Below are 23492 nucleotides of genomic sequence, written 5' to 3' on the forward strand. Positions count from 1 at the left end.
AATCAATAGAAATTGCTTGCTGAGAGTGATTTTTCAGTGAATTCTTTCCGATTTCATGTTTACGATACCTAAAAAGGATTTTTTTTTACATGAAAAAAATGGCCCTAAAAACACTTTATAATTAAAAATTTAAGAGATTTTCTTTATAACATGTGAATAAAAATTGCAAATTTTCAAATGCTTCTTGTTCTTGAGGAGCTAAATTTGGAAATTTGTATCACAGTTGTAACATACAGCTTGAGTAAAAACTTTTAAGGCCAGTATAATTTTCTTCGAAAAAAGGAAAATGAAATTAAAGGGATTTTAATATTATTGTATTATTAATTATTAATATTCATTGGTAAGAAATAACGGAACAGACATGATTTGTAAAGCATGCAATAACCAGAAAAGCAGTGGTTTATTCAAAGTTAGCATTTCAGCTTAAGTAAAAACTTTTAGGCCGCTTGTATTTTTAAAAAACTGCAAGTACTTATACTGAATAAATGTCACCTCAGTTAACAAGATTGTGGAAACCTTCAACTTGCAGTTTTGTGATTAATTTCTTCAAAGCTTTTGTCCAACTTTTGACGATATCGTAAGGTAAAAAGTTAACTGTTCAAGAAAGAGGGCAGATTGAAGCTTTTTCTTCAACAAGGATAAGTAGGCGTACTATTGCAAAAAAATAGGAAGATCGAAGACTGAAGTCAACATTTTTGTTTGATTTAAACACAATTAGTTGTAAAAAGAAAACCCGGGAAAACTTAAAGCTTTGTCCTCGCATCATGGAAGAGAGTTTGGAAACTTACATTGCCTGAAAAGTACTCAAACTGAAAACTTATTCAGACGATAGGTTTAAATGTTTGTCAAAAACGATATATAAACACAATTAGAAGGTGTGGAAGTTTTATTAATGCTGCAAAATTTCTTAAACCTCATTTATTGAAAATGACAATAGAGAGCGTTTCAACTTTAGCTAGGAAATCATGACCTGGGATAACCAATGAATACAAATAATTGTTTCTAATGAAAAGTTTGGGTGGAAGGAGTTTGGATGGACCAAATGGATGGAAGTACTATTGGCATGATTTACGAAAAGAAAAAGAAATATTCTATAAGCGCCAATTAGATGGAGGTTCTGTCAGAACTTGAGAGTGCTTTGCTTACAGTGGTGTGCTCAGTTGCATTTGCTTCAGGTAAAATGAACTCACAAGCTTATCAAAATGTCCTCCCACGTCATCTTTTACCAAAAGCTGAATTTATTGCTGGAGAAAATTGAAAATATCAGCAAAACAATGCATCTATCCATCCCAGTAACAGTACCAAAAAAAGGCTCCAAATAAACAATGTTGAAACTTTGAAATGACTAACTAAATCTCCAGATCTTAACCCAGTAGAGAACTTATTGGGTGACTTAGCAAGAAGAGTTTATGCAAAAAGAGACATTTTACTTCATCAATAGAGCTGAAATCTACTATCAAAGATAAATGGTAAAAAATACATCCCAAATTTTTTCAAAAACTAGTTTCATTCATGAAAACAAGAATATTTGAAGGAATGGCTCCCACACAAGCTTATAAATATTTGAATTTTTGTCCTCATATGCTTTTTTCTATGTTGGCCTTAAAGATATTGACCAGGTTCAAATATTGTAATGTTTTCTGATAATAAAACACTTACAATTTTTTTTATTATCTTTTTTACTTGTATTTAAGGTTAATAATTATCACTCATATGACTTTTTGATCCTAAGATTAAGGTGTGTCCAATTTCTCAAAAAAGTGCACTGGACTTAAAGTTTTTACTCAAACTGTAGTTATGATATACAAACAGTGACCTCCCAAAAAATGTTTTTGTCTCACGAATAGATAAATTTGGAGACAGTGTAGTGTAATATTGCTTTTTTTATGATGCCTACTATCTCTGCTCATAAGATGCAGGTATGTAAGCATGCTTGTATTTTATTATTCAATAAAATTCGGAGCATCATTCAGTCATTTGAGAACTCCCACTCCTGAAAACTTAAGTTTGGGGAGTTCCTGAATACCACACATGATCAGGGAGGCCAAAGATCGGAAATTATCAGGGATTTGAGCAATTTGAAGAAATCAGGGAATTTCATTAAGAATCAGGGAAAATTCCTAGCTATTTTCATATGATGAGCAGCTACTTTTGCATTTTCAATTTGTTCCTGTTAACTACTGCTCAAGACATGATAAATGTATAAATCCTCGTTTCTTTCATCACAAATTCACCGAAGTGTGGGGAAAAAAATAACTTTTTGCATAGGCAGTATGCAGCTCTTGTAAAGTGCATAATTTAAGTGCTGTTGTCTCGTCAAAGACTTGATTTGCCATTATAAAGGGGTAGGGGAGATTGTTACGTAATGGTTCCTTTCTTTCGAACATATCACAATTAAAAGCGAAGGCTTGAAATTCCGGGAATAAAGTGAAAATATATGTGTAAAAATGTCACAACTGTCCAAATGTCAGGCTTGGATTGGGCAAGAATGTGAAAGAATTGGTGTATCAAGCTAGACATATAGCTGAAGCGGATAATAAATACTGATTTTGTGGCACTTAGGCAGAGTTTGAAAGCAGTTTTTTCTTCCGGATTGGGCAATAGCGATGTGAATCTTCATTGGGCAGAGCTTAAGGAAAATCTAGCAAAAATGGTTGGGGATCATGTTCCCTTTAGGAGAAAGGGTGTCCAGAGGCGTAGCTAGACCCGACTTTCGGGGGGGGGGGGTACTTCTTTTATTTTATATATATATATATAATGTGTGTGTGTGAACTTTTACATACTTTGGAATGGGGTGCCCCAAGTTCGATACTTGTGTCAAACAAAACAAAATCAAAGAATTTTTTTTATTTATTTATTTTTTGTAATGTTTTGGAAAATTTAACTTTTTTTTCCTTTTTCTCCATTTAATTTAAAGTGAAATTTTCTAGCAACAGGTCTAGTCAAAACCAGTCTATCCAAATCAGGGGGAAAATCAAATATCTGATGAGCGTGTTCCGTTCATTTCAGTGTGACTGCTTAATTTAGAGGCTAACACACATCTACAAAAGCTGGCATCCCTGAAAGCTAATAGATGGATCCATTTCCGCCTGTGAACTGGATGTTTGACTTTCAATCTCATCGGTGGTCAGACTATTTTTACTAACTTGGTTTGCACTAAAAGCATGAAATAAAATAAAAAAAGACTTCTTGATTATAACCTGCAAAAAATGAAATGACTTTTCATATCGTTATATTTATATGTTGCTTTTTATATGTATTTACATTTATGCTAGTTCTAAAGCAGTTAATAAAATTTGAATTAAAAAAGAGGGAAGAAATATAGGCGATAGAAAGTTATTTGCACAAAGCTGCATACCATCTGTTCTCCTTTCAAGTTTTTATTTTTAATTTTATTACCTGCTTTAGAATTTACATAAATATCTATTTGAGAGAGCAACAGCAATTTTCGAGTGTTATAAACAGAAGTCTTGTTTATTTTCTACTTTTTAATGCGAACCAAGCTAACAGAAATAGTACAGAACAGTCTAGATTCATTTCGTTTTTAAACATTTTATTCCTGTAATGCTATGCAGTTTTTCTTTTAAATTAAAATAAAATTTCCTTCAGAAGGGTTCGATGGAATTAATGCTGCTTCAGCAGACTGTACTTCATTTTCTTCTGAGGACGTTAACTTTCTGTTTTTAGAGCAACCATTTTCGTCATTTACATTTTTGGGGGGGGGGGGGGGGTTAAAAAGCTTGTTATCGGTTTTGCTCCCTTCATTATACAACAACTTGACCTAGGACATCATATGAGGCTGCTATACCTCAATGCTCGACTGTATCATGTTGTGCATTCATGATGCTAGAGTTGGCTCAACGGTGTACTTAAACCTCCATTCATTTGGGATTTTTCCAGTAATAAATGTTCATTTTATTTTCATTTTGTAATCAATGTTGCCATCAAGTGTGAAATTTTGTATCATTCTGACTGCACCTTCTTGATGTCGCATTTTGTGTAGCCAGCAGTGTATGTAACAGAAACAGAAACTCCTCACCAACCATGCGAATGCATGCAAGTGCCGGTAGTGGGTATAGACCTACCACCGTTGCGGACGGGGGATCAGTGTATGTAACAATAACAATAATGGAAGCCACTATTTAACCAATATTGGCTTAAAATCGGCATGCAATAATGGCTCAAGAGTGTGATTGCAGTATTGACCAATATTGTCAAAATGTATCCCCTCCGTGCTTCAGCCAATATTGTGAGCCACTATTTAGCCAACGTAACGCCAATATTGGCCTTAGATCGGCATGCAATAATGGCTCAAGATTGCAATAGCAATATTGGCCGATATTGTCAAAATGTATTCCCTACGAGCTTCAGCCACTGTTGGGTGCAAATCGTACGCCAACATTAAGCCAACCAAGTACAATATTGCGCCAAGATTCAATGCTATTTGGGAATAGAATAAAGACCTAACAAAACTATACAGAGGAATTTTGATTAAGAGCCCATGTTGTCTATAGTATCGATTTCAAATTTTCACCATCATATTCTAAATTTCTATAAAGTTTCTTAAAGCCCCCGTATCTTAAAACCTCTTTATCTCGATTTTTTTCCTTCTTGTGAAATTCGAAGCATACAGATTCAACTGTATGTAATATTCCCACTGCGCCGCACATAAAATTAAACATACTTAACAATTTTCAGAATCTATGACAAAAAAAATCTACATATACGTAGATTTAACAAATCAATCTCATTTCTAAAGCGAAGTGTGAAATTTCACTCAATTATCAAAAAAATGTTGCAGCACAGTGAGGAGTGAGGCGTCTTTACGCTTGAGGGTCACTCATTGAGCTGATTTTCAATGGCACTGGGGGAGGGGGGGGGGGAGAAGTGAATTTTTGACCACTGTTATTCAGAAAAAAAATTTTGATTTTTTTTTCTTTTCTTTTTCTTTTCTCTTCTCTTTTTTTTCTCTTCTCTTTTCTTTCTCTTCTCTTTTCTTTCTTTCTCTCTCACTCTCTCCTTTTTTTTGGGACAAACATTTCGGGGGGTTTTTGTCCCCAAAACCCCCCCTTAGCTACGCCCCTAAGGGCGTCAACACAAAAATTTGGCCGATGTGGTTCTCCAGGGAAACTAAAGACGCTCTAAATTACAAGCAAGCCGCTTTTCATAGGTTTAAAGAAACTGGTCACTGTGCAGACTAGGACGGATCCAGGCTCCGGTTAAGGGGGGTGGTCACCAAACGTGTACCCACAAACAATGGTATCTTGGTGGGGGGGGGGGGGGTTACGACATGCTTGTCAAAAAAAAGGGGAGTTTCTTCGGTCTAAATCGTAGTTTTACCATATTTTGTTATGTATGAAGAATCTGAAAACGTTGGTATTGAAATCTTGTGCTTGTTTCTTACTTACCAACAAATCGTTGTTGCATTATTAGCATATATAAAACAAAAAATACAGTATGCTTCTAAGAAAACTATGTATATTCTAAATAAATGTTACAATTTTTAAAACTTTGTGGGGGCCTGATTTTACTCATTTGAACTAGGAGCAGCAGCAGTCACTAGATTATACTAAAATGAAAATGAAAAAATTATATAAAACGAACAAGAATTTCAAATGGTACAAATACCATACTGAATAGTCAGTAGCAGATTTTATGGGAAGTCCAGGGGGTTCAGGCCCCTCCCAAAGGAATTAATTAATGCAACTATTTCATTTAATGGAAAGGTCTTCAGTTTAAGAGGGTGTTCAGTATAGGGGGAGACGGAAGTAATGCATACGTGATTCCCGGGACCATCAAAATGTGTTCAGAATATCTGGGTGTTCAGGTAAAAGAGTCAACTGTATTTCAGGAGTCAGAGGCCAGAGCGGCAGAATACATTTAATTCATCGAAGAAAATAATACCGCGTATCGTCTGTTAATTCCTTAACCCCTGCCCCCCCCCTCTTTACTTTTTTTTTTAAGCAAAGCCTCTACATTGTCTCGTTTCTTAGAGGTACCAGGTATTTTGTGTTGAGATAGGCATTGCAGTCTATATATAACTGCAAGATGCTGCTTCAAACTGCTTAAAGCCAGAGCTCTCAGCACGAAAATCTTTCTAATTTAAATACAAAACGCTTCCCCCACCCACTATTTTTGCGCTTGGATATAATTTATATTTGTACACAAATTGGGTGATCCTCAATTTCTCCTTCAAAAAAAAATCTGTAACTGGAAGATTAAAAAGGATATGGTGGGTAATGTTGGTTAAGGGGGGTGGGGTCATGACCCTCATGATCCCCCCTCTTGGGACCCACGCTTCCCCCCCCCCGTATATTTTGCACTTGGATATAATTAAATTTTTTATACAAACTGGGTGATCCTCAATTTCTCCTTCCAAAAAATCTGTAACTGGAAGAATAAAAAGGATCTGGTGGGTAATGTTTGTCTGGTTAAGGGGAGTAGGCTCATGATCCCCAAGACCCCCCCTCTTGGATCCACACTTGCTCCTCTCCCCCCCCCCCTTAATTTTGCACTTGGATATAATTTAAATTTGTTCATAAAGTGGGTGATCCTCAATTTCTCTTTTGAAAAAATCTGTAACTGGAAGATTAAGGCTCTGTTGGGCTAATGTTTGGTCTAGCTAGGAGGATGGGCATGACCCCATGATCTCCCCCTTGACCTACACTTGCCCCCCCCCCCCATAATTTGTGCTTGGATATAATTTAAATTTGTTCACAAACTGGTTGTCCTCAATTTCTCCTTCGAAAATTCAGTAACAGGAAGATTAAAAAGGCCCTGCTGTGTAATGTTTGGTCTGGCTAAGGGGGGGGGTCATGACCCCCCCACCTTTTGATCCGTGCATGTGTGCAGATGGGCTCCAATATTGTAAGGCAAGGCGTAATTTTAAGTATTTGGAATGGATTCAGAAAGAGAATTGGAGCAAAGAATGGCAGATAACATAGATAGGAATCCTAAGAGGTTTTTTGCATACGCTAATTCGGGGAAAGTTCGAAATAGTCTTATGGGCCACTGGTTGATGAGCACGGAATTTTAATTTAGGACGATAGTGATTGCTAATGTTCATAATAACTTTTTTTCGGGTGTTTTCAATGACAACTGTATCTCAATAGCTGACACCAGCAAGACAAGCTATAGTACAGCTTGAGGACTTCGTATTTTCCAGGGGATGACGTTTTACTTCATTGGAAAAAAATTAAAGAGACTAAGGCTCCAGGATCAGATAATATTTATCCAAAAATTTTAGCTGAATGTGCAGAGGAATTAGCAGGTGTAATTGTAAAAATTTTCAATGCTTCTTATAACTCGGGACAGTGCCAGAGGATTGGAAGCTGGTTAACATTACACCCCTAACAAGAAAGGGTCTAAAGAGACTGCGGGAAATTATAGACCTAAGAGTCAAACTTTGGTGGTTTGCAAAATTTTTGAAACATTGATAAAAATTATGATAGTAAATTTTTTAGAGACTAATAATCTATTGACTAGGTTTTCAGTACGGTTTCAGGAAAGATAAATCTTGTGCAACTAATTTATTACATTTCTATGACAAAGTTACCATGGCTTTAGACGATAAGAAGCCTGTAGATGTTGTTTACATTGATTTTCAAAAGCTTTCAATAAGGTACCATATGTTGCTTAGCAAATTAGCTGATATAGGAATAGGAGGGGAAAAATTTTCATTTGAGTAAAAAACTGGCTGACCGGAAGGAAACAAAGGGTAGTTGTAAGGGGAAGTTATTCTAAAAGGAGTGAGGTTTTAAGCGGGGTTCCGTGTTAGGGCTTGTTTTGTTCATTGTTTTTATGAACGATTATTCATAAAAATATTTCTGGGAACATGAGTAGTTTTGCTGATAATGTCAATGTTATGGGGATTGTAGAAAATGAAGAACAAGCAAATCAGCTGCAAGAGGATTTAGATCATATTACGGAGTGGGCTGATAAATGGGGTATGGCTGTTAATATTGGGAAACGTCAATTACTACATTTAGGGCATGGAAATAAATATACATGTTATTATTTGCAAGGTTCAGTCATTAGTCATGCAGAAAAAGTTACTGATCTGGGTGTCTTAATAAATCAGGATTTAAAGTTTAGTCAACAGTGCAGCATAGCTAGTAACAAAGCCGAAAAAATGCTTGGGTTTATTAATAGATCTATTTTAAACAAATCTAAAGAAATTCTTCTAATACACTGCCACTCAGTCACTTTCCTATGCCGGGCTGATGAATGCTAATTAAGCACGAAACTGCAGTCCTCAGCTGGAAATGACTGAGCTGGTGATGTATTTCTGCTTTGGCTCTGGCTAATGGGCTTTAATTTACTGAATAAATCTGAAGAAGTTCCTCTGCCCTTATATAGAAGTTTGGTAAGGCCTAATTTGGAGTATGCTGTTCAGTTTTTTTTTTCCTTATCTTAAGAAAGATATTTATGTATTGGAAAGGGTTCAAAGGCGGGCTACAAGGCTAATAAATGGACTTTCTCATTTCGACTAAGATTCCAGGCTTAGAATGCTGAAAATGTACAGTCTTGTGCAAACAAGAGACCAAGAGGACATGATTCAGTTGTTTAAATTTATTAAAATGAAAGATGTTACGGGGATAAAGTTTAGCACTGGAAAACAGGACAAGGAGTCATTGTTTTAAGCTATTTAAATCTCAGGGCTAACGTGGATATTAGGAAAGATAATTATTTTAGCAGGGTAGTGGAATCTTGTAACAGCTTACCGGAAGAGGTGGTAATGAGCGAGGGAGTAGATAGTTTTAAGAGGGCCATTAATCTTCACTGGGGATTGTAAATTGACTAGGACCAGCCTAGGTGGGCCCCAGAGCCTGTTGCTGGTCGTCACTTTTGTATTTGCATAAATCAAAGAAAATTTGTAGTTGGATAGTGAAAAATCAGGAAAAATTATTTTGCTTTACCTGCGGCCACCTTGATGATGAAATTGAAACTTTGAACCTAACTTAATAATCCGAGACTTATTCTAAAAACTTTAAGAAGGGACATACATGCATGGGTTGTTCACTCTTGAAACTAAAATTTATAATAAGTGGCCCATGGGCACTTTGTGAAAGAGTCGATGTGGCTCATAAGCTAAAAAGTTTCAATACCCCTGTGTTAAATACAAAGGGTCCACTCAAAGAAAAAGCCTTAAAACATTACATACCACAAAAACAGGTTATCTATTACATAGATTCAATGAAGAGAACAACATTTTCTCAAACAATTTATTTTAAATTTCACTATTCAATTTGCATGGTTAGGTCAAAAATAACAAAAGAATTTCCTATATCTCAAAGACAAAGAATATCAACCAAAAACTTCAAATTGTTATTTTTCATCAGTCAATAGCAGAAAAAATATCTTGCAAAATATTTAACTTCTAAAAAACATAGAAATAATGACTACACAACTGACCCCTTATTCAAGCAGAGTATCCATTCCTCATATAGTATCCATTTTATGTGAGTGAAAATTGTATAAATCGAGTCTCGATGTTCTCCACGAGTAGTTACACAATTAAAATTCAATGTTTTTCTAGTAAAATTCAATTTTTCTCTTGTAAAAATTAAAAGCTTGATTTAAAAAAGAAAAACAAAACTGCATAGATGGGAGATTAAATGTAATTATATTTAATTATAAAATTCCCGACTTTTATACTAAGATTCAACAATAGTGGAGTTTTGCATTAGGTTATCATTACTTATACATCTCGATTTCTTAAAAAAAGCAAGCATGTTCGAGCCCGCTTAATGGAACAGACTATTTTCCACGAAAAATTATTCGAATAAGCAGGATATTCCGTTAAACAGGATTTTAAAAAAAATAGACATTAACGGTTTTGGTACATTGAAAATGTATTACATTAAGCGTGATATTCTTTTAACCGATATTCTAATAAGCGGGCTTGACTGTAATAAATACTTCATTTGCAACATTACTTTAAGAAAATATAAGATTCAAACTAAACTAGTATAAAATTTGATTTATTGAAAACAAAAACATGCCATTGAGTTTATTTTGTTCCGATTACATTCATATTTTTAATGACCTATTCATTAATACAAGCATTGATAATATTTACATTTCAATTCTTTTAATGGATAGAATTTCATTGAACTCTATTGCACATTAAATCCAGGGCTTGAAAAATCTCTATATTCACATGCTCTGTTGGGCAGGTTGGCCTACAAAATACATACCTGAATACAATTTTGCATGCCCAAATGTCTTATTAAATTGCATGTTAATAAAAACTTAGTGAGATACATACATCCACTACTGATATAGCTATAATGAGTATATTTTAAAAACATATGAGGCAGTGAGAAGCAAAGTGGTGTAAATGCCAGAATAAAATTTTTTAAAATACAACTGCAAATGGTAGGATAACCTCTCCTCCGTTTCGGGGCAAGAGATAGGACTAGAGTCCCTGGTAAGTGCTGGTATGCAGCAGGATTTGGGGGGAAAAAAGCAATGAAAGCCTACCTGGAATCTGAACTTCAAATGCGTTTTTCTCAAAACTTTAAAAAGTCTACTTACATGCCTTTGCTTCTCACTGCCATTATTTAATTTATTTTGCATATTAATAAATGAAGACATATACTCACAATAAGGTAAACACATCAGTAGTGGCCACTTCAAGGTTTATATTTGAAAAAAAGAGGATTCCAGGTGGATTCAAAAGTGTAGGAGGTATTACCATATGCGGATTTACAGGGGTGCGCCGCACCCCCAACATTTTTGGTTGGATTTTCAAAGAAACTTTAAATGAAATATATTTTATCAGGGGAAAATATTTATTTCTCGTCAGAAATTTTGTAAAACAACTTATATTTTTCTACAGCTACAATGCAAGCCCCAAAAATACAATAATAGGCAACTTATTGTGTGACCCGGTCACTATACATCGCCAGTGAGAGAGAAATTGTGCTACACAAATTAAAAAGAAGTATTTCTCCATTAAAAAAAGAAAGATGTTAAATAATTACATAAATCAAATAAACGCATGCTGAGTCGCGTGCAGGTAGCAAGCGAAACAATCCCGAAATGACAATATTGCGACTGGTTGTTGATATGGTGAATTTTGATTACTGTCATGTGTTTCGTGACACTCCCAAATTTAAGACAAATCGATTGACGTAAATATAATCAAAATTAGCCAAGGCGTTTTGCCGCTACAGTGCCACATAGGAACAAACATACATCGACTCATAAACACAAAAAAAAGGAGTAGTATTGTGAGGCTCTGAGAAGTTGAGCTCCGACTCTAACAATTTTTACCTCTGTTTTGGAAAAAAGAAAGGGGTAATTGGCGCTAAGTTGAGTTGAGAAACTTTCTTAGTAGTTTTTCAAAAATATTTTCCAACTAAAATTTCAGCCAACAGGTCTATTTTTCAATAAACTCCACTAAAACAGGTAAACACAATATAGTTAAGGTCACAGCTCAACTAACCAGAGCTGCACTATAGCAGAAACAAACTTTTTTCAGAATTCGCGATTGCAAAATTGAATCCTTTACAAATATCGCACTCACAAAAACGATACCTTTACCAAAATCGCAATGGGGGGGGGGGTAACAACAAAACTTTTTTTACACAAAAATATAAGCATCACATTTCTGGTCGGGAATGTTTTATTACATTTCATTTTCCCACATTTAAAACAATGGTTTTTAAAAATTAAACGTGGTAAAACTTTTCTTTTTTTTCCCCCGGGTAACTAGGGGATAAACTTAAAAGCGATTTTTCTTTTCTTTTTATTACAATTTTTTTTCTCCTAGGAGGAAAAAAAGACTAGATTTTTTACATATTTTAGTTACACTTATTAAAATAGTTGCTGTTTTTTACAACTGATTGCAAAATATTCGCTTTTGCCCATATCTTGACTAAAATAGTCGCTTTTGTCATCAAAATAGTCGACTTTGTCATCAAAATAGCAGCTTTACTCACCATTGGCAATGCTCTCCCCCCCCCCCCATCCCCTGTATTTTTTAAATATAAACGAGCATTAAAATGTCAAACCCAACTTTTGGAGGGGGTGTTGAACCCTAAGACTCCCCCACCCCCTTTGTATATGGCCATGGCATAGCTACAGTTTTTGTCGTCCGCGGCAGCTCCTCTATTTGCCTCCCTTTCATTGAGACATATCTAATACATCAAAGCATTGCAAATTATCGAACTTAATATTGAAAACTTCATTTAAGAAAGCAAAGGGAAACATTTAATCCGTATTCTTGCAACAAATAAAGAGGGGGGGGGGGGGGGGTTCAGGCACCTATCTCGGAAAAATATTCTGAATTTGCATTAAAAATTACAGTTAGTAAAAATTGCACCCCTAGAATTCACAGCCTAAATACGCCTATGGGGCCCTCCTGCACGTTTGAATCCATTGGGAAACCTAGAATCCTATTTTTTCAAATATAGACTTTGAAGTGGCTACTACTGAAGCACTATTAAGCACTGGCCACTACTGGTGCATTTACCTTACTGTGTTAAATCGTTGCACTAATGGTAGTCAAATATTTATAAATTATGTATGCACATAAAGAGTGAAATGAAAGTTTTGAATTTTAAAGTGCATACAAATGACACAAAAGAACTTTCTCTTTGGACATGGTGCAGATCATATACACTAAAACCCCTCCTAACGGACACCCCTCTTATGCGGACAATTTTTAATTCCCCAGTTCCAATGCAAATAACATTATTAAACCCCTGTCCTGCGGACACCTCTCTATTGAGGACAAAAAATTTGTCCCGTTAGTGTCTGCATTAGAGGGATTTTACTGTAGAATGAAAATAAAAGAAAGGATTAAAATTGGTTTAGAAATGATGTAGGTCAGAGGTTCCCAAACTTCAGACCTTCAATATATTCTGAGCACTAAATATTTTAGGCCTTGACGATTTGGCCAGAATGAAAGGAACCCCCAAAACTTGGTGACTGTATGAAAATCTCAAGCGTCAAATGTTTACTTTCACTGCAAATGATTTTGCTGAATAAATGCAAGTATATTATGCAACAAATTTATAAAACAGTGGTGTTCCATAATTATTAAAATCAATGCAATCTATAGCATTTGATCTATTTCAGCTTTTGCTTGAAATTTTGAATGTTGACTTAAAATTTAGCCCAACTTTTCTATGTTTAAGTGTTTAAGTCATTGACTCGATGGTTTTAGTGTCTTCACCATTTCATTGTCTGCTGCTACAATATCATTAGATTTTCAAAAAATACTCAGATAAAAAAATGTACAAATGTGTTTAGACGTATAATATCCTAGCTGTAAAAACACGCCTCAATGTTTGCATTTTACTTAATACAGCTTTGTAACAATATGAACTTCGTCATGTACATAAAATTAATTAACGTGTAGTGTGTTTACTTCCAAATGTTTTGATGGTGGAGGGGGGGGGGGCGAGCTGCTGCATCCTGCATGTACTAAAGCAAGAACTACTTTAATTCCTCATAAATTTTCCCTTTTGAACTAAAATATCGTTACTCGCCCTTCAATCTCGATTATATTTAACCTTTTAGTTGGATAGCACCGCAGACCCATGGGGATCCGAGGACCACAGTTTGGGAAACTCTGATGTAGGTTTATGTAGAATGGAAATAAAATAAAATAAAGGAGTAAAATAAAAGAAAATGTCTACAAATATAATTTTAAAAGTTTTAAAATTGAAGAGGTGATGTGAAAATAATCAAAACACTTCTGTTCATATGAATTTAGTTAAAATAGACAATGTTTTTGCTTGAGCTTCTGCTCATATGAATTTAATTAAAATGGATAATGTTTTTGCTTGAAATTGCACATTTCTCAACACTTGCTAGCAGCTTATAACCAAGTTAAATAAATACCTTTGTGTTGAAAAGTTGAATAAGAAATAACAACGTAAAAAAATACAAATTGTAGATTACATTGTGCTTTTTGATGTTATTTCTTATTTTAGATTTTAACCATTTTGATATTTTTAACAACCTTGTATTACATTTATTCCCCTTCTTCTTTTTACTATCATGCTTTTATTTCAGTTTTCTTGCAAAAATCGTGAAAGGTTTCTTAAATGACCAGTGAAAAAATAAACATCAATGAATGAATAATATTCAATCAATGCATTATGTACAAGGAGATTCATATTAAACAGAAGGTGTTAATACCTCTCTGTGGAGGAAACTAATCAGGCGAATTTCACTAAATTTCTTTTAAATATGCTGGTTTTGACTCCCAAAAGAAAAAAAAAATAGTTCAACGGGCAGTAAAATCTAAATGACACTAAATGGCATACTTAAAATACATTGCTCACACATATTGAATCCCAGGTTTGAATATCGGCAAGGGCATGGATGTTCAATCAATATTTCACCTCTTTCAATTTTAATGATTTTGAGCCCACTTAAAACTTTGTCTCCATCCAAAGAGGCACTTTATCCTTGGCCAGATGAGCATGAAAAGCACTTACAAAGTCAATCATTTGAGATGAAGAAATTACATTTACTGCACACAATTTTTTACACATTACATTACATTATGAAGCCAAAAGGGAAAGGCTTAAGTAAAATCAAAACTATTGACAGTTACAAATCTTCTAAAAATTATCTAGCGCAGAGGTTCTGAAATGTTTTAGTGTGGTGGACCTCTTGACTATTTTTTCTGCTTTTTGCGGACATCCTACTAAGGGTTAGGCCGTGTAATATTGGAGTGTTTTACAGTGGTGAACCAGATGGCTAGAGTGGCTCAATTTTTTTCTGTGTGTTTGAAATAGTTCAAGGTTTTAATAAAAGCAACAAAATAATCCATAGTTTGATCATTGTTTAGGAAACCTTAGCCTTAAATCTCTTATGTGGTCATTGCAGGCACACTTGCATAATAAATGCAGAAAAAAAAGCCATAACAAAAGTTTTGTTTTCCTCAATGAAAGCAAAAAAGAGAAAGCTTGTTTTCTCCAAAACACAATATTTAAAGACTTATTTTGGAACAGTTTGTTTTTCTGTCACGGTAAAATCTTGTTTTTTTATTACATTAATAAGTATTTTGTGAATACATAGATAAAAATAGAGTTTGGTGCACTATAGCACTTATAGAATGCAAAAATTTTAGTGATAACTTGACTAAGTGAGATCCCGGCTCATGGACCATTATTTGCATCTTATGCAACCCTATTTTCTTCTTTTGTTGCTATGGTTCCCTTTGGGTTCATATGGATCACATTGGGCACCATCTTGAACATTTGCCTATGGTCTCAGACAAGACCACAAATCAACTAAAAAGCAAGAAATATAGAGGCAAAACTGAGAGCTGCAAGTGTGCATAGTTAGAGTAGTGCATGCTAAAAAATGTTGTTAAGCCTGTTAAGAAATATGTAAGTAATTCCATTATGTAGCCCCATTTCCACCCCAAGTAGTTGAAATATGCACTTAGTTTCTCTTTCAAAAACCAAAACTTTATGAGCATTTGTACAGAAATATAGTTGAAATTGGCCAAGTAGTTTTTTCACAAGAGAGGTGTAAACACCTTTTGCTTAATATGCTCCACCCAGAATATGTAATATGACCATCATAAAGAATTGTGATTTACAACAAAGTACATAACTCAAATAGAAACATACAAAAATTGAAAAAAAAAAAAAGACAATGAGCTTTTTCACACTATAAAGAACTATAGTATTTAACATTGACTAATAGTGCTTGACACATTACTTTCTAAAATTTTACTCTGTTTGATTAAAATAGCTTGGACCATTCCTGGTTATTCTTTAATTGCAAATAAATTGTAGAAAAACATTTCATGCTTAACTCTCTACAGAAACTCAAAATTAAGTATTATGAAGCATACAAAGTTGAACCAATTCTGTCACAGGAGTTTGAGATTGGAAAATAAACGATAAAAAATAGTATGTGTTTCTAATTACAAGACAAATAACTGTCGTTAATCACAGGAGAGCTTGATAAAAATATAAAACTGCAACTTCTTAAAGGGCAAGAGTGTCTTTGATTAGTCTACGAACTGCAGTTCCAACAGATGGATTTGTTGGTCCAGAAGTTTCATGAGATATCTGTATAAATAAACCACAATAAACATTAGTAAACATTTTTTTAAATTCTCAAAAAAGAAAAAAGCACCAAAAAAATTACTTAAAATGCTCCACACCAAAGATAGTAGTTTATTGATTGTTACAAACTTTAATACTCTTATTTTTTGTAACTTCCTTTATCAAAACAATGATGTTCAGTTACTGCCAGTTAAACAACCAAAAAGGTTTTGGTTTTTAACTTTCACCATATAGTATTTTATTTATTTAATTTGAATTTGTTAAAAATATGAATTTGTCACCAATAAAAAACAGAACTTTACTGCAAACCCATGCCAGCAAAATATTGCTTTTTTTCCCTTTGTTTTTTGAGAACTAACTTGGTTTTGAATTTGAAAAAGCTAGCATGTAACCAAGCACTGGAGGGGGGGGGGGGTCATGGAGTCATTAATCCTCTTTATTGAACCAAACATAGCCTGAAACTGTGTTTTGCAAACTTCAATTTTGAGAAATTATTTGGGAAGAGTCCCAAACCATTTTATGGGCACTTATGACCATTTCTGATTTGGGAAGTCATGAAACATGGTAAGCAGTAAACCCAAAGATGCAAACTGATATTTATAAAAATATGATGCCTACTTGCCTTGAGCTCCACTATATATAACCTATCCTGAGTCAGCATGGACAACTTTTGCAAACCTCATTTAGATTGTGAATTTATTTAAAATAGTTAAGGAAAATGAAATGTTTTTCATCTGTCAGTCCAGATAAAATTAAGGAACACAGTAAATGGCAACAACATAAGAAAATAACATATTTTAATGATATGTCACAAGTGAAATAGCTAGGTAATTACCTTGAATAAATATGGCTGGACATCAGTGTAAGATGTGTCGAAATACAAATCAATGTCAGCTTGGCCTGGTATTTTTGGAACAAAATCATATTTGTTCATAGCAGAAACAATATCAAAAACCTTTTCAGCAAGTACATCTCCCATTTTCTCACGATAGACTTGCCTTTCTATAAAATATTTGAAAAGTCATATTTAGCATGCGTTCCAAGTGGCAAAGGACTTTTATCTCTCTCTAGAAAATTTAGAATAAGTTTCCCTCAAAAAGAAGTAGGTGTAAGAATGGAAATAAACTTGGAAAGAATGAGTCAAAAATTACTTAACTTTAAAACACAATTCAATAACTACAGTGAAATCCCGTTACAACAAACTTCAACTGACCGCAAATTTTGTTTGTTGTAATGGAATTTAAGTAATGTGTAATGGCAATTATATAGGGACTGAAAATATATTTTGTTGAAACGTAAATTTCGTTGTATTGATATTCGTTGTTACAGGATTTTACTTCATTGATTAAATACCTTTTAAGAGAAAAGAAAGTTTCTGAAAATTTTCACTTTTCAATTCAACAACGCATGAGAAAACTCTTCGCGAAATCTAACTTTTTGGTTTAATAAAATGCTGTTTTACCAGCAAAGAGCGTCACAGTGCATAATTGTTGGGGAAAATGCAAAGCTGGACAGTAAAGAAGCAATGCAGCAATGTCTTTAAAAAAGTTAAAAAAGCCAAATTTTGATTGATTTCAAGAAATTTTACGGCTTATGCGCTAAGAACTGGAATGTTTTTTAAAGCAAATATATTTTTAAAATAGTGTTAAAAAGAAGCATTAAAATGGCTTTGAGACAAATGTTTTTAATGTTTATAATTTCAAAAACTTCTTGAAATTTGACTATTTTTACTTCTTTTTTTTTAATTTTGAGGTTAATGCGTGACCCAAAGACATAAATATTATTGGGAGAGGGGGACAAGAAAGACAAACAATATATTGTTTTCAGAAATTTCTTAACATATATTTTCATGCAGAGAAAGCTTAAACATCATAAATAAAGGTACAAAATTTCTCTTGGGAGTTTCAAAACATTATGATGCTTTAATTTTTTGAATTTAAAAAAGAATCTAACTTTACTCCACTGGTCCCATGGATCACTAAAATTTATATTCTGCTGGTCCAATGGATGTTTTTGTGGCCTCGGATCAGCAGGCTACTGTTAATTTTGAGCCCTGCCCTAAAATATTTAGTTTTTATGGTAAAAATAATACAAACGTAATGTAAGTTGATTTCAAACTATTTTTTGTGTTAGTGAGTCCACTCAAATATTTTCTCTCAACTACGGGGTATATTAATAGCACATGTACATACTCAAGAAGTCTTTTTTTAACCCATTTCAAAGTAGGGTGTTTTTTCCAGAAGTTGTTCGATTTCATGCTCAAAATAAAGTCTAAAATTTCCAAGGTATTGTTTAATTTATTATTTTACACAAAATGAATTCATAAATCTGTACCTCAGAGCCAGACGAACGTAAGTACAAAAATTACAATTTTCAGTTTATTAGGGTATTATATGTAGCAGCCTATTCCGCATCGAGCCACCTGAACCTAATTCTTAAAAAAGAATCAGTTTCAATTTTTTACCAGAGTTAAAAGAACGTGTGTCCTATCCTTTGCATGTGCCAGAAAAAAGTTTTTCTCCTCTTTTGTAAAATTACCATAATGTGACTTACGTCCCTCTGGCTCTAAGATACAATAGAAATAACCATAAGGAAACAATTTACTTCAAAAGCTCTAACGTTATCATTTTACAAATGTTCCTATTTTTATTCAGAACTGAAAACAAAACTATCATGTAAGCGTACTTGTGATGTTCAACTGTACATCATAAAGCTAACAAACTTAAGAGAGAGAAAAATAATACAGTCAAATTAGTTTTTAAATATTTATATATTTTGGAGTATTTTTTAAAAGTGATGACCAACTTGAAATTTATGACAGTTTGTCTAGGTGAGGTTTAACTATGAAAACAGTATAATCTGTGAATAAATAATATTTGTATTATAAACTTTGTTACGGTAAAAACTTCAAAAATTTAAAGCACTTTCCAAATGAGAGCCTATATGTTACTTTCAAAATGAGGACACATATTTGCACTTAACTCAAATAATGCTACTAGTGAGTTAAAAAAAAAATGAATGTAGCACAAAAAATTTAAATTTGATTCTGAGCATAGTTTTTGCTTTTACAATAAACCTTTTACATGAAGTTTTCTATTTTTTAATGCTAATACCCATTTTTATGCTCAACATGTTGCCCAATGTCTGTTGCTGTGTCATTTTCAGGCAGAAAAAGAAGCGAGTTCATATAATATATGGCCCACATTATCCCTAAACGAATAAGAAAACATTTTATTAAAAACTACCATTAGAAGAAGGACATCAATTCCTTAAAATCTCCATTAGAGCAATGACAACACTCCCTAAAAATTACCCTCAAAATGTAGTCAACACTCAACAGTCCTTACATATTCCAAGAACAATACTGTAGTCTCTAAAAGTGAAAGTAAAATAGAAAAACATTGTTTTAATTTAATTGGTATGAGTCTAATATATTCCCTAGGGTGGTTCAAAAATACATGCAAAAAAAAAAAGTTTCTCCTAGATACCAGGACACTCCTTAATATCTTTACACTTGTGGATAGTAACATACTGGAAGAATTTCAGCTTCCTATTTCAACTGAAAGAGGACTCAACCCCCTCCCCCAAACTTCAAACATATGAGGAGGGAGGGTTAAAAAAATACATTAAACTTAAAAAACAATGCTACATATTATAATATACACTAATAATATACATAAACATTGCAATAAAATAATTATTTACAAAAAAACAGCTGGGGAAATTAAATGTTTCTAAATTTTTGGCATTTTCTATGCTACGGCTAATGTTAAATGAAGGGGTCATTGAACACCCTCTTAAAATTTGAGTAAGAAGCTAAAACTTTAAAAGCTAAAAACTCTTAGCAAGTGTAAAAAAAATAAGGTGTGTCCTGGACTCTAGCTGAAAAAAAGTTTTTTTGAACCACCCTAATGTTCCCCTCTATATTTATTGTCCGCTTAGATTGGTGAGCTTCAGAAAAATAGAAGATGAAAATAGGGTCGTTTTATATAGGGGTAAGTGGTGTACCTTGGACCTAGGCTAATTATAGCTCTGCTTCTTAAAATAGTTGAATAGTAACATGTGTAATTAAAGTATTTGACAATAGAGGTCTCAGTGCATACCTTTCTGTTTTGTTGAAAGCTCATCTGATTGAAGTATTATTGAAAAAGGAAATCCACAATTCAATAGTAAGTTTTTCCAGATACTTTTATGTATTTTTTAATATGAAACATACATTGTTTACCCTAAAATGAAGGTTATGCATTATATAGTCCTGTTCTAGCAATAACATCATGTACTGGAAACAAAGTTAGACCTAACTGTAACATAATGGTCAGCTTCTTTGTTTTTTATAACCAAGTGGTGTACCTCGAACCCAATGCAAGTGGTGTACCTTGGACTGGTCCAAGGTACACACTTCTGCATCGCTATTACAAATCCTAAAACTTTACTTGGTGATGGTTTTACTGGGTTTTTACTTTATGATGTTACTGGTGTGTCAATATCTGAAGCTAGTAGGTACTTCTTTGCCAAGCATTGTCTTTCCTGAAGAAATACAGCCATATCCAAAGGCACTACCCAAAAAACAATTCTGTAAGGGGAAGACCTAAAAGAAAATCTTGCATTTTGACCGATACACCCGAGAAAGAGAGTCTTGAAATAGAAAAGGCTAACAGGGCAATGAAAAAAGTAAAGCAAACTAAGACAGTAACACCCCCTACCAAGCCAGCTAAGAGAAAACTTGATTATTTCTCAGAGTCTGAACTGGAGAATATTGAAGATTTATATGAGGAATTCAATATTTCAGAGGAAGATTTTAATGAGCTAGAAGATCCAGATAACGCCAATATTCAGATTGGTGTTTTTGTATTGGTGAAATTCGCTGGCAAGAAACTATCAAACATTTTCTTGCAGTGATTATTTCTATTGATGATGATGGGATATGAAGTTAAATATCTGAAAAAAGATCCAAACTGCCAGAAGTCCACAAGAGAAGATCCTACCATTTATGAAGTTGACAAAAAGGATATCATTTTCAATTTACCACATCCAATACTATCTGGTGGATCTGAAAGGCAGCTCGAGAAGTTAACATTTGGAACTGACTTATCCAATTACAATCTCGGTTAGAAATAAGTGTAGCTTTAAAAGATAATCTTGAGTATGGTTTTCAGAAGCTAAAGCATCTTGTCATTTTATTAAAAAAGTGAAATTTGATAAGATCTAAATTTTTATTTGACAAATTGTTGTTTGAAACAAATAAAAAAATGTATTTCTAAATTTATGTGTGGTGTACTGGTTGATAAATAGTGATGTTCTTACTGAAAATAATGTTTTCTTTACCTTTTAATCATTGGTTCAAGGTACACCACCGGTGGTGTATCTCGGTACTAATTGCATTCTTCTGTTTTTCTTTAAAAATGTAATTGAAATAATTTAAATAAACTTTTAAGATAATTATATGTTGCATAAAAAATCATAAAGTTTTAACTGTAAGTATTTGTATTTAGATTTTGCAAATAATTATGAAATTAAAAATTAAAAAGTGAAAATAGGTCTGAGGTACCCCACCTTCCCCTAATCTTATTTTCATTAGAAATTCCCATTAAATTACAATAGTGAAAAAAAAATCTCCCTAAAAATCATCACTAGAAAAAGGGGAATAGAACCTATAACCTATATACTATCAACAGTCCCTAAATACTCTTATTGCCTAAAGGACAAGTTCCTAAATGAGTACAACAGAATAAATAAAATAAGGATAATGTGCAATACTGTCTAACCACAGATTGCGTGGAATTTTCAAACGTCCAGATAACACGAATCTATGTGAATAAGGGGGAAAAGTAAAAATTTGATGCGCGTATTCCGCTCATTTGAATGAGACTCAGCTTCTGCAAAAGCTGACATCGGTAAAAAATAATAGATTCGTCCATTTCCGACTGTAAAACGGATGTTTGTCCTTCCATACAATCCGTGGTCAGACAGTACTAGTTTTAAGCGAAAGCAATACAGTAGTGTATGAATGAATACTACAACATGAACAAACTATCTGTAAACTCAAAACACCAGAACTTACCATGTTCATTTGGTAAACATATCACATTAATTTTTAAGGTCCATACTTCCCAAGGAGAACACTCTGGATGAAATGGCCATCGAGTCTTTTTTTTCTGATAAAATTCCAAGGATATCTGAAAATATCAAATTTTAATGCAATGTATTGTAAAAAATATATTGAAACTTATATTATCCTCAATATAGACATTAAATTTATGTCAATGTAGTTTCAAGAGGCAAGGATCAAAAATATCTGATGTTCAGATATACATCTCATATTTTCAATCACCACAACCATAAGTCTTTATATAGTAATTGCATCCTCAAATCGTTGTTGTTTGTCACATGTAATTATAATAATATACAGACTAAGATTTAAAAAAAAAAGGCAGCAGTTAGTGTTGACTATAAAAAAAATACAGGTTAAATTATGTGCATTGTAAGTCTGTCTTTCTTCAATATAAAATAGATTATTTAAGTAGATTCAAATTTCAATAACCATTTTTTTATAATAATTAAATGATACTTCGATGCCACATATTTTTTACAAATCTTAAAAGATACCCACCAAACAATTAAATAAACACAAAAATTGTTCAAACTAATAAAGGCATTACTTGACCACTGTAAGGTCCATCCTGACTTCTTAAAGCTGTACAAAACAAGTTAATTTCTCGAGATACATAGTCATCAAGTTCTTCTGAAGCGCAGCGCACCTATGACAAAATTTGGCATGAGATATTACCAAATAAATTTATGCATTTGTTATTTTAAAACTTAATAGCAGAGACACGAAATTCAAAATTTACATTAGGGTAGGCTTGCCAGACGTCCCAGTTTTCAGACAAAATTCTGGTGTCCCGACCAGTGCTCGAAATTAGCGGTCGTTAGTCGTATTTTGCAACTGTAAATTTCATTTTGACGACCGCGATTTGAAACGTAGTCGTCACTGTGACGCCTAGCTTTCACTTTCGGAAGATTTGTCTCCAAAAACATCTGCGTGCATTGCGATCGCGGAAAATTTCCTGGAAGTATCGCTTTCAGTCGGAAAAGCTTGAACAATCCCCCCCCCCACCTTCGCCCGCGAACTGTGCGGCGATGACTGTAGCAGCCAGTGTCATTGCAAGCACACCCCTCCATTCCTCCTCTTTCTGGAGTAATCTTTTCTCCCCTTTGTTCCCTTAGTGTTGTTTACCCCCGATCGCCCCACCCCTCCAAAACCGGACTCATCTCAGGGTTGTTTGAGCAGATAGTCTGATCTTTTTCATGTTTCAAGTTCGACCCCCCGTCGTAACACGAACGCACGGCGAGCACGAGGATTCCTTTTTTTCGCACAGGATTTCGCTCATCTTTTTTTCTTTCTTTTTTTTTTTTAATCATCGCTACCATCATTTTTTATTT

At 33.7% G+C, this 23492-nt stretch overlaps 1 protein-coding gene across 3 annotated transcripts in view; it reads right to left on the minus strand.

The window, feature by feature from the left end:
- The window catches only part of LOC129225569 (autophagy-related protein 101-like), a 45126-nt gene that overhangs the window by 4547 nt on the left and 17087 nt on the right, over nucleotides 1-23492 (minus strand). Inside the window, exons 5-8 of one of the 3 annotated variants that reach the window (XM_054860018.1) lie at nucleotides 22709-22807; nucleotides 22111-22225; nucleotides 16885-17051; nucleotides 9250-10184 (exon numbers count right to left, since the gene is read on the minus strand). In XM_054860018.1, coding sequence (XP_054715993.1) covers nucleotides 10119-10184; nucleotides 16885-17051; nucleotides 22111-22225; nucleotides 22709-22807 — 447 coding nt within the window. In that variant the 3' untranslated portion in view covers nucleotides 9250-10118. Of the gene's footprint in view, nucleotides 1-9249; nucleotides 10185-15888; nucleotides 16053-16884; nucleotides 17052-22110; nucleotides 22226-22708; nucleotides 22808-23492 lie in introns of those variants that run through there. The other 2 variants (XM_054860017.1, XM_054860016.1) reach the window with 2 other exon arrangements.

This window comes from Uloborus diversus, chromosome 7, assembly GCF_026930045.1.
Source record: "Uloborus diversus isolate 005 chromosome 7, Udiv.v.3.1, whole genome shotgun sequence".
NCBI lineage: Eukaryota > Metazoa > Arthropoda > Arachnida > Araneae > Uloboridae > Uloborus > Uloborus diversus.